The 12,578-nt window shown below is 46.4% G+C and overlaps 1 protein-coding gene across 1 annotated transcript in view; it reads left to right on the top strand.

Moving 5' to 3' along the window:
• Positions 1-12,578, top strand: part of LOC144685063 (hatching enzyme 1.2-like) — a 132,809-nt gene that overhangs the window by 25,307 nt on the left and 94,924 nt on the right. The window contains exon 2 of the mRNA XM_078549598.1: positions 8,951-9,128. Within this exon, the coding sequence (XP_078405724.1) occupies positions 8,951-9,128 (178 nt within the window). The remainder of the gene's footprint in view (positions 1-8,950; positions 9,129-12,578) is intronic.

Below are 12,578 nucleotides of genomic sequence, written 5' to 3'. Positions count from 1 at the left end.
AATTTGGAGTACAAAAGACTTTCCCTTCATCTCTGCTCATCGGCTCCACAGCCCTCAGCTCCTCGCTCGTCAGCCCCCTGGCCCTCACTCCCGGGCCCCAGCGCACTGAGGCTGTTGTTGTTCACTGCTCCTCCAATCACAAATTGTTTCTCTCCCAAAACATGGGAGAGAAATGGCCTGTGATTGGAGGAGCAACTCCATGCAGAATCTCCCATTCAAACTTACCTATTTGACTGAGATTTTGAAAATTAGCTCCAGGGCTGCATAGAGGGGCTTCGCAGGTAGCATCCAGTCTGAGGGCCATATGTTGGAAAGGCCTGGTCTAGGTCATTCATATACATCAGGAACAGCAAGGGTCCCAACACTGACCCCTGTGGAACTCCATTACCAACCTTTTTCCAATCTGAAAAACAATTGTTTATCTCTACTCCCTGTTTCCTGTCAGTCAGCCAATTTCTTATTCAAGTGCCTACTTTTCCTTTTATTCCATGAGCTAGAATTTTGCTCACAAGTCACATTGTGTGGCACCAAATGCCTTTTGAAAATCCATATACACCACATCAACATCATTTCCCTTATCAACCTTCACTGTTACCTCCTCAAAAAACTCTAGCAAGTTAATTAAACATGACTTTCCCTTAACAAATCCGAGTTGGCTTTCCTTAATTATCCTACACTTATCTAAATGACTATTGATTTTGTCCCGAACTATAGTTTCCAGAAGTTTCCCTACCACTGAAGTCAAACTGACTGGTCTGTAGTTGCCGGCTTTAACCTTGCACCCCTTTTTAAACAAGGGTGTAACATTGGCAATTCTCCAGTCCTCCAGCACCACCCCTGTGTCTAAGGAAGACTATCACTAGTGCCTCTGCAATTTTCACTCTCACTTCCTTCAGTACCCTTAGATGCATATCATCCGCTCCTGCTACCTTATGCATTTTAAGTAAAGATAGTCTTTCTCCTTCTCAGTTGTAAATTTTTCTGGTGTACCAGTTACCTTCTCTTTCACCTTGGCCCGGGTAACATCTTCCTTTGTGAAGACAGGTGCAAAGTACTCATTTAATACCTCTGCTATTTCTCCTGCCTCCACATGCAAGTCCCCTTCTTTATCCCTAATCGGCCCTAGTCTTTCTTTTACCACCCTTATATTATTTATACGCTTATAGAAGACTTTGGGATTCCTTTTTATGTTAGATACCGGTCTCTTTTCATGTTCTCTCCTTGTTTTTCTTATTAGTTTTTTCACTTCCCCTCTGGTCCTTCCATATTCAACCTGATTCTCCATTGTATTTGCACCTGACACCTGTCATATGCGCACTTCTTCCTTTTCATCTTCACTTCTATTTCTCTTGTCATCCCGGGCACTCTGGATTTATTTGTCCTACCTTTCCCCTTCGAGGGAATATACCTTGACACTGCCTGCAATACTTTTTTTTTGAAGATGGTCCATTGTTCAGCCACCATCTTTTCTGCCAACATTTGATTCCAACTCACTCGACTCAGATGAATTCTCATCCCATTGAAGTTGCCTTTCCCACAATTAATTACCCCTGCTCTGGATTATTCCTTGTCCTTTTCCATGGCCAACCTAAACCTTATGGTACCATGGTCACTGCCCCCTAAATGCTCTCCCACTAATATTTGATCCACTTGGGTGAACTCATTCCCCATAACCAGGTCCAACAGTGCCTGCCCTCTCATTGGACCAGAAACATACTGCCGCAGAAAATTATCTTGAACACATCCCAGGAAGTCTTGCCCCTCTTGTCTCTTTGCACTATTTTTATCCCAGTCTATACTTGGATAATTGAAGTCCCCCTTTACAATTGCCTATAATTCTTGCACCTCTCTGTAGTTTATTTGCAAATATGTTTCTTAACATCCCTTCCACTATATACTACACTGATCAATGTTATTGCACCTTTCTCATTCCTTTCCTCTAGCCAGAGAAATTCTGTCCTTGACCCCTCTGGAACATTCTCTCTCTCTCCAGTGCTGTAATGCCATCTTTAACCAATACTGCCATTCCCCACCATCACCACCCCACCACCCCCTGCCACTTTTCTTCCTCATCTGTCTCTCCTAAACTCCTTGTCCACAGGAATAATTATGCCCAGTCCTGCCCTTCTTTGACCCAGGCCTCTGTTATATCAATAATAGCATAATTCCATTTGTCAACCTGTGCCTGTAGTTCATCAATCCTACTAACCACACTCCATGCATTCATATATGTGCATATTAACTCTGATTTAGGCTTTACTTTGCCCCTTACTCTGGCTCCATCTAATGACTTACTACTGCCTACTCTAATTCTATCAAACTCTCCAAGTATTCTATTTACCTTGATATTACTCTCTGATATATCCTCCTTATCAGCTAATACTTCACTACTTCCCACTGCCAGTTTTTCTCCTATCTATTCTGAATGGCTCCTCAGGTTCCCATTTCTCTGTCAATCTGGTTTAAACCCACCCCAACAGCACTAGCAAACCTCCCGGTGAGGACATTAGTCCCAGTCCTGTTAAGTTGTAACCCGTCTCTCTTGTACAGGTCCCAGCTGCTCCAGAGCCAGTCCCAATTCCTGAGAAATCTAAAGCCTTTCCTCCTACTCCATTTCTCCAGCCATGTGTTGAACTGCTCAATCTTCCTATTCTTATACTCACCAGCATGTGGCACTGAGAGTAATCTGAGATTACTGCTCTTGAGGTCCTGCTTTTTAATTCCCTTCCTAACTCCATAAAACCTTCTTTCAGGACCTCATCGCTTTTCCTACCAATGTCATTAGTCCCAGTGTGGACCATGGCAACTGGCTGTTCACCATTCCCCATATGAATGTCCTGCTGTTGTTCTGTGACATCCTTGTCCCTGGCACCAGGGAGGCAACATACTATTCTGGAGTCATGTCTATGGCCGCAGAACCGCCTGTCTGCTTCCCTAACAATGGAATCTTGCTCCTCCCCTCCTGTGCAGCTGAGCCACAAACTTGTCTTTTGCTATAGTCCTCTGAAGAACAAACAATCTCGCTCACCATTATACAAAATGGAAAAGTGGTTAGAAGATGAGATAGCCTCAGGGGATTCCTGCACTACCTGCCTGTTTTTCTTAGATACTCTGGTGGGCAACTATTCCCTCTCTGCCTGTGTACTTTTTAGCTGCAGTATGACCAGCTCTCTAAATTTTCTATCCACATCCTCATCCTTGCGGATGCACCACAATGACTCCAACTGCTGGTGCTCAAGTTTCTGCAGCTGGTGACACTTCCTGCAGATGTAGTCATCAAGGGCACATTGTGCTTGCATCACTTCCCACATCAAACATGATGCACATTCCACATGGCTGAGCTGCAATGACATACTTTAAACTTTATTTAAAGTGTTTACTGCAGCATTGTATAATATAATAACTTAGCTCTCACTCAGCAATTGTCTCCTCTGTGCCGAGTTCAGGAAGACCTATACTTACCAACCAATCAACTTACAGGACTCCTGTAATGTCACTTTTAGATTTTAGCTGTAAAATCCTGGCTCTGTTTCTCCCCTGCTTTAAGCTCTGGGACCTCTCCAGTTAATTGCAGGTTAACCCACTAATTCTGCTGTACCATAGTGGAAACCAAATGCTGGAGGGTGAAAAAGAATAGAAGAAAGGAGCACCTTTACTGAACTCCCAACTCAGCCAACTCTACTTCTTGCAATAAACCTTACCTAAAGCACCTCTTTTCCCCATGCACCGAATTCCCACTTTGAATCAAATTCCCAGTCTCACTCTATCTCTATCTCACTCAGGCGTAACTCCCTTACTGACTGTGCCCCTTACTCATGAGGATATTCTGCACTGGATTGCTGTGTTTGGCTGCAGTAGAGAGCTTCAGTTGGAGTTTGGTGACTGAGGGAGTTTAAGGGTTAAATTAGAGGCTAAATCCTATCTAAAGCCTAGTCTTTCTTTAACTTAGCAATTAACTAAAAGTTGTGTACAGTTCTGGGCACCATATTATAGGAAGGATGTGAACACGTTGGAGAGAATGCAGAAGAGGTTTACAAGAATGGTTCCAGGGATGAGAAACTTCAGCAATGAGGATAGATTGGAGAGGTTGGGACTGTTCTCCTTGGAGAGAAGAAGGCTGAGAGGAGATCTGATAGAGATGTTCAAAATCATGAGGGGGCTGGAAAGAGTAGATAGGGAGAAGCTGTTCCCACTTGTAAAAGGATCAAGAATGAAAGGGCAAAGATGTAAAATGACTTGCAAAAGAAGCAAGTGTGACGTGAGAAAAACTTTTTCGCACTGCAAGTGGTTCAAATCTGAAATGCACTGCCTGGAAGTGTGGTGGAGGCAGGTTCAATCGAGACATTCATGAGAACATTAGAAGATTATTTCAATAGAAACAATGTGCAAGAGCACGGGGAAAAGTAGGGCAATGGCTCTAGGTCATAATGCCCATTTGGAGAATCGGTGTAGACATGATGGGCCAAATGGCCTCTTCTGTGCCGTTAAGATTCTGTGATACGTATAGGTATCTGCCAAAACTACTACTTCTCAGGTCTTTGAAACTTGACATTCATCTAAATAAGCCTTAATAGTTACTGGAATGCTATTTCAGAATTCTTCCATAATCATGATTTCCCACACCTTCTCAAATTTTTCTCTAACGACAGTGATCAAAACCACTGATCCCACAGCATTTTTTTTCTCTTGCAAATTCTGCAAATGTCTGAGTAGGTTTCTTTCTTATGGTCCTAAATTTTAATTGGTAATCTTCAGGGACAAGCTCAAAAGCATTGAATATTGCCCTTTTAACCACTTCATAGTCTGCAAACTGCTCTTCTGATGGACTAGTGTGCACCTTCATAGCCGTACCTATCAGGACACTTTGTAACAGTAAGGTCCAAGCATCTTTTGGCCACTTCAACTTCATGGCTATCTTTTCAAACGCGGTGAAATATCTTTCAATTCCATCCTCTGTACATTTAGACACTGAACAAAGATTTCTGGTTAAATCAAATTCCTCAGTAAAATCAGATGAACCATATCTCTTTTTCTTCCATTATTCTAAGAGTTTCTTAGCCAAATCACGTTGTCTGATTTCTGTCTCTCTGAAACCTAGGTTGGAATTTTCCATGCCTGCTGGCGTTGGGCATGTTTGCCGGTGTGAGCAGACAATATGGCGAGAAAGCCAAAAATCAGTTTCACAACGGTGTGAAATCAGTATGTAATCATCCGCTCTGCCCATCAACAGCGGGCCACATTTCCCTCCGTCGGACGTTGGGAACCTCATTGAAATACATCTGCATATCATTAAAAGCCCAACTGTCCGGAATCATCTCCCCACACTGGATCATCCAAGCATGTCGGCGTGATTGCACACCAACATGTTTCACAAACAGCATATATAAGGCGTGCACTTGGCGAGCTGCACTTTGCTTGGGACTTCGAGGTTTGTTCGCCTACCTTGCTTCAGGTAACACTCGCAGACACCAATGCCAGGCTTCGCAGACAGCACTACATCACTTTTAGGGGGGCTCATGGGCAGACAGGCCATACAGCATGGTGGCTTTTCAATGGCTGCAGGGGGAGAAGTGGCCTCAGGCAAGGGAAGAGGCTGCAAGGCAAGGGTTGTACTGGGGAAGGGAGGGTATCCCAGGGTTTTTGTGGGGGCACAAGTTGACCTGTGCAAGTGGCCTCAAGATGATGAGGTCAGAGGAGGCAGTCTCCAGAAGAGATGAGGCCAGATGGAGATGTAAGGGTGTGTTTAAGAGAGTGAGTGATGGTGTGACTTTAGCTGGCAGTGAGTGAGATGCCAGTGAATGTGTGATGGGCTTTAGTGTGTGAGTTTAGAGTGATAAGATGGTTGCCTTACCCTGGCGGCACGGATGAGATCATTCATCTTCTTTCTGGATTGGATGACCAACCTCTTCTGTGCAGCATCATACTGATCACCACTACCATTGTCTACCAAGTCGGAGTGGTGCGATTGATGGACTTCCTGCGGCCAGAGTAGGGATAGGGGACATCACGATGGCCCTCCACGGCGTCCAAAAGGCGCTTGAGGGACAGGTCATTAAACCGGATGGGGGCTGCCTTTCGGGGCCATGTCTTCTGAGCAGCAGTCCTGGGTTGAAGCACTGGGAGGTATGCACGCGGCTGCACTTTAAATGTGTCACCTGGTGTGAGGAAGCAGCGAGGTGATGGCGTGGCGGGCAAATAAGAGCCTGTCCACCATCGAAATGCCATGTTTCTTTTAATCCATGATTAATGAGGTAGGATTGTGACAATACGGCATGAAAAGCCGCCATTGCAGCTGGCAGGTAAAACATTTTTTCCCACCTGCTACTGCACTTAGTGCAATCTGGGACGATTCTGCCCTCAAGCTCAAGCTTTCACATTTGAATTTCTTTTTCTTTTTTGAGTGTTTTCAGTTCTCTTTCTCTTTTTCCTCCAATTCAATCCATTTCATCTCCATTTCTTTTTCTAATTCAAGTTTTTAATCTCTTTTTTCTTTTTCTGATTTGTGTTTTTTCATTTTTTTTTCTTTTTCTATCTGAAGTTGTTTCATTTGCAACTGAATCATAGCTAACTCTAGCTGTGATACATCAATTTCAGGTTTCTCTCCTTTTAATTCTAATCATACCATTCTTACAAGATTCTGCTTTTATTTATACCTTCAATTTTTCTGCTAACTTTCTCAGTTTACCTTGGTCAAAGATTTCAAATAATATACTGTTACATCTTCTACTCCTAGAAAAGTCTTAGCAACAATCAAAGTCATTTTTGTTAGGGTTGAGAAGCAAGAAAGTTATTATCATGCAACTGTGGGTATTCTATAGACCTACAAATAGCGAGGGTGATAGAGGAGCAAATCTACAGGGAAAAACAGAAATGTTGTTGGGAACAGTGTTAAGTTTAATTTATATTTGTATTTGTTAAGAAAGGTGAAACATGCTTCTGGGATTATAACAAAGTGGGGCTCTTGCGGGATTAAAAATCCTCGTATTTTGGTGGGATCTGTAAATCCCAAAAGAAAGGAGTGTGTGGAGTTACTGGGCATGGGAACAGAATTTGCTGTAAATTATATTACATTTGTTCGAATTTAAGTGCACGCAGATCCACCAAAATACAAGGATTTTTAATCCTGCAAGAGCCCCACTTTGTTACAATCCCAGAAGCATGTTTCACTTTTCTTAACAAATACAAATATAAATTAAACTTAACACTGTTCCCAACAACATTTCTGTTTTTCCCTATAGATTTGCTCCTCTATCACCCTCACTATTTGTAGGTCTATAGAATACCCACAGTTGCATGATAATAACTTTCTTGCTTTTCAACCCTAACAAGAATTGGCTTTGAAAATTTGGCCTACACCTCTGTGCAGTTGCACCAAGGTGTTTAGAAGACCCATCCACAACATGCCAGCCAGTATATACGAGAGAATTTTAAAGTGAAGCCTTTTCAGACAGATCCCAAGTTTCGCATGCGCAAAATATACAGTCAAGTAAGACTAAGTGATAACCTTTACCTACATTTTACTGACCTTACATGCAGAAACCAGAAAAAATAGTTAGCTATAAAGTGCTTGGAACATCCTGTGAATACAGTAAGGTCTTAAATAAACTCTTTCTTTTTAAAGGAGGACATTTACTTTTATAGGTCGGCACAGCCATCAAGCTCTCACTGGCCTAAATCAACAATATTTGTCACCCTATGACAATTGAGTCTCTTTCAGTTCACTATCGAGTCCCATTTGCCTCCTTATGAATGTTACTAGCTTTGCATGTAAAACTAAATAAAACGTATCGGGTGGAATCGCCCCCACCCGTTGGTGTCAGGCATGCTCGGTGGCATGAGCGGACAATATGTCGAGAAAGGTTTCAAGACGTCACCAAACCATTTTGCGATCGTCTGCTCAGCTTGTCGATGGCGGGTTGCATTTCCCACCATTGGACTTTGGGAACCTCGTTGTAATACATCTGCATATCATTATAAGGCTAGCCAGCCAGACTCATCCCCTCCACTGGATCATTCTGCCAATCATGCAGACGTGTTTCACAACAGCTATATAAGATGTGCACTTGGCGGGTTGCACTTTGAGGGGAACTCGGAGCTGAGTGCACAGTAATGTTGTGCAGTGCTCATGAGAATCGCCTGTTGGACTTCAAGGTTGAGGCACTTAGATGAGAAGGGGTGGAGGTAAGGGCTACCTTGTGGCTGAGGCGACCTTGAGGGAGGGGGGAGGCTGTCCTGCGGTTGATGTGACTTTGAGGGGGGCATAGGCTGCCCTGCAGTTGAAGGCAGCGCACAAGCACGTGCGGGGTTGGGGGGTGGTGGGTGGGCAAGGAAACGGCCACGCATTAGGGACACCTTGTATAAAGTGACCATTCCTCTGCAGCTGAGACCATTCAGGCGTAGCCACATTGATATGATTGGAGTTGGGCCTCTAGCTTATCTGCCCACTCGAGCAACGTAGAGGCATCAAAGTGCCACCAAGTGCTCCAGAGCTTTTCACCCCTTGGGCACAGACTGCAAACTAATGAGCATTTTAGTGGACTGCAGAACAGTTGGACAACTGAGCACATTGTACAATCTCCTTGCTAAAGCTGGCCATGGATCAGGCACTGGTGGAGGCACTCAGCCCCTTGCAATGTCATCATCCTGGTTTGGACCAGCCTCCCCCATGGTTCAAGCTAACACTGCAGCCTTGCAGTGCGGGTTAGGAGAATGCCTGTGCCTAGGCTGAGAGCACAGCATGCAGTTCAATGGGCAAAGCTGCTGCTAATCAGTCAGGTGGAGTGGGGCAGAGGAAGATGCGGCTTCGGGCAGCCATGCAGCTCATTAATCTCTAGCCATCCAATTGGTGGCCAGTGCTCTCCGGCATGTATTAAGGGGCCTTCAGACTTAACCAAGCGAGGTTCTTAGTACACCCATGCTAACCCACGTGTCCCTCTCTTTTATCCTGCAGGAGGAGTACATCATGATCATGGAGCCTAGTGATCAGTGTGTCTCGTGGCATACAGAGAGCAAAGACTATGGAGAGGAGAGTGACGGGCACCAGGCTGCGCAGAAGGAGGAGCAGCACCCTCTGGAAGAAGGGGCGGCTGGGGGACCCGCACATGCCACCGAAGAACCACAGCTGGTCGGCGCTTTGCTAGATCCAGGGTCTATCAATGCTGCCTTTCATTCCTGCCAATAACCAAGAACCAGCGTCGCCAAAGACTGCAGATGTCTAGTGAACTGGTCGGTCACATTTGCCTGACACTTCAGGTTTTGGTGCCATGTGGACATGGAGGGCATCCACTGCCAGTGGCCGTGAAAGTGACCGTGATGCTCAAATTCTATGCCAGTGGCTCCTTTGGGATATCACAAACCTCCAGTCACAAATGCATCCATGAGGTCACAGATGCCATCTTCGCGAGGGCACTTTTTTGCATTTCGCCCGGGACCAGGAGAGCCAGTATAGAAGAGTAATTGGATTTGCCCAGATCTCAGGTTTCCCACAGATGCCGGGTGCCAACGACTGCATTCATGTGGCGCACAGATCTCCATCGCAACACGTGGTCAACTATGTCAACCACAAGTGATTCCATTCACTGAATGTGCAGCTGGTGTGCAACCACCACAAACGCATCCTGAATATCTGCGCACAGCTTCCAGGGAGTGTGCATGACTCCTACATTCTCAGTCGCTCATAGATCCATGACATCTTCCAGGGTCCACAGAGGCTGCAGGGATGGCTCCTTGGGGACAAGGGCTACCCACAGAGGATGTGGCTGATAACACCTGTGTGGTGGCTTCAGACTGCAGCAGAGTAAAGGTATAACGAGGCTCATGCTACAACTCGCAACTTGGTGGAACAGATTGTCGGGATGCTGAAAATGAGGTTCCGGTGCCTGGAAGGTCTGGTGGAGACCTGCAATACAGTCCACAGAGGGTGTCACACATCGTCGTTACCTGTTGCACCCTTTACAACCTGGCATTGCAACGGGGAGAGGAGCTGGCTGAGGAGGAGATGCAGGAGCTGGAGGACTCATCTGATGAGGAGGACGTCAATGGTGATGATGGTGATGAGGCCCTTGCACTGGACAGATGAGGCAGGTGTGCTCAGGGAACCCTCATAGCTGCTAGATTTGTGGAGGATGATGATGACATGCAGTGAGGAGAAACTATAAGATTCTCAAATTGTATCCATGGCTTATGGCAGTGAACATACCCTCTGTGATAATGCTCCTGTCATGGAGACGCAGTGGAGGCCCTAATAGTCGCTCGATTGCAGGAGGATGATGACAACATGAGGACACTCCGTAGACCTTCACATAGCCTTTGAGAAAGCCTGACTCCTGTCTGGCTGAGGGCAGCTTGCTTGTGCTCCGTGATCAGGGTCATACCATAGAGACACAGCCATGAGACTTTAAAAGCATCTGATCCTTTGTCCGCCTTCAGCACCTGAGCCCTTCAGGAGCACAGCATCACTGATCATAGATGCTGAAGAGATGAGACCAGCCCCACCTGAAAGGTGCTGAGAGCACAGAGAATGACGGAACTCTGTGCTGTATGCCCACGACATTCTGGCAGCAATGACAAGCACCGTTGAGGTGTAGACTTCAGTAATGTGTCCAGGGAGTGTGAGGCCAGACCATAATTTTGGTCTGAAGGCTGCACAAAGCACAGGGAAGAGGCCCTGGACTGAGACACCTGCCTTTATCTTGTGCAGAAAGGTTTCACATCTGAGTGACACGAACACTGCTCATCAGAATAAGGAGCCATAGGCAGGGAGACATTGTTGGGAGTTTTTTGACAATAATGAACATTATGTACAAGTGATTAACACCCGTGCCCAGGCTGTACAATGACATCTTAACCCTCCTAACCCTGCCGATACGTCTTGGTGCTCCCTGGACATCCACAGCGGAGCTGGAGGCAGCCTGCTGACTGCTACGCCCTGTCTGTGATGACCTTGGTGGGTGTCCTCTGGAGGGCTGAGACCTGGAGGGCCCAGGTCTGCTTTCGGTGTCCCGCTGTGTGGCAGTGGCACCCTCCTCGGCCAGTGGAGCTGGAGCTCCTGAGGTTACAAAGAAGGGATTTGGATGGGCAGGACACTCCCGGAGTCACCTGGATGGATGACTCCAGGGGACACACCTGATGATCCTCCTCCCTATGGGTGTCCAAGGGCCCCTGGCTGACTTCTTGAGGAGAAGGGGTAACTGGAGTGAGATCCAGCCGCCCTGCAACCCTCTCGCATACACACTGTTGGAGGCCAACGATGGTGTCAGCGATGGAGTTCCACCCGTGCAGCAGTACAGGAGCAACGTCCTAGACCGAGGTCTCCATGGCGGCGCCGCCATCATACCAGTGTTGACCTCGATGTATTGGCATGCCAGTGCTAACATCTCAGCCTGAAGGGGGATGGACTCCTCCATAGTGCCTTATAATCTGAGGAGTGCAGTTAACATCCCTTCCTGATGTTCCTGAAATTGTATTTTCAGCTCCAGCAACTGAGACATGACCAAGTCCAGAGGCTCGTCATCTGACTCAGACTTAGCAAATTTCTGGCCTCCAGCAGTCCTCCAAGTACTGGACACCTGGGAAGTCCCTGCTGCCACTTACAGCGGATCAGACAGTGTGATGTGCTCACCAGATTGTGATCCTGGGGCTACTCTAAAGCTAGGTCACACCACAATGTGTGTCTCTGTGCTGGTGCAGGGTGTGGGTGAGCACTGTGATGGGTCTTCAGGGAGGGTTCAGCTGATTCAACTTCTGAGCTACCATCAGGGCTTGATTGGAGGCCCTGGGCTTTGGAGTCCCTTGACAGTTCCCCAGATGTGCCTGTGAAAGCAAGGAGAGATAATTAGTGCATGGCAGTGGACTGTGAAGCAGGACACATCAGTCACAGCATGGTTGTCTGATGGATTTGCACTGCTGGATCTTCACTTAGCAGAGCACAGGGACAGTTCAGATCCTTGCCAGCCAGCTCTGTTTTTAAAGTCCATGAGGACCTTGATTTCAGGTGGACCTCCACTGCGTCCAAAAAGTGCTCGAGGGACGCGTAATTAAACCTAGGGGCTGCGGTCTTCTTGCCTTTCAGGGCCATGTCTTCTGTGCAGCAGTCATCGTCTGGAAGCACTGAGGTGTGTGCGTGGTTGCAATTTAAATATGGCGTCCAGCGTGATGAAGTGGCGAGGTGATGGCGTGGTGGGCGAATGAGAGCCCACTCACCATGGAAATGGTGTGTTTCCCGGAAAGTGGCCAGGTTTGGGACGATGCAGCATGAAAAGCCACCATTGCGGCCGGAGAGTAGAACATCATTGTACCTGCCCTCTACTACACTTAGTGCAAATCTGGGACGATTCCACCCATAGATTTTAGCATTTGGGTGAGTAGAAAGTGCCATTGCAATGCCCATACTATTTCTCACCTGGTTTGAGGCCATGGTATAGTAGCATGCAAGTAGTTTCAGTTTGACATTATGTCACCACATAAAAAGTTCAAAGTGGAGCATGATGGACATGGGAGTACAGATGTAAAAGACTTGAAAGTATGTGTCAATGCTGATGCTGCATGATGTCAAAATTGTAGCACTGTGCCAATAATGC

This window comes from Cetorhinus maximus, chromosome 9, assembly GCF_964194155.1.
Source record: "Cetorhinus maximus chromosome 9, sCetMax3.hap1.1, whole genome shotgun sequence".
NCBI lineage: Eukaryota > Metazoa > Chordata > Chondrichthyes > Lamniformes > Cetorhinidae > Cetorhinus > Cetorhinus maximus.
This window is presented reverse-complemented; position numbering and strand designations above follow the sequence as displayed.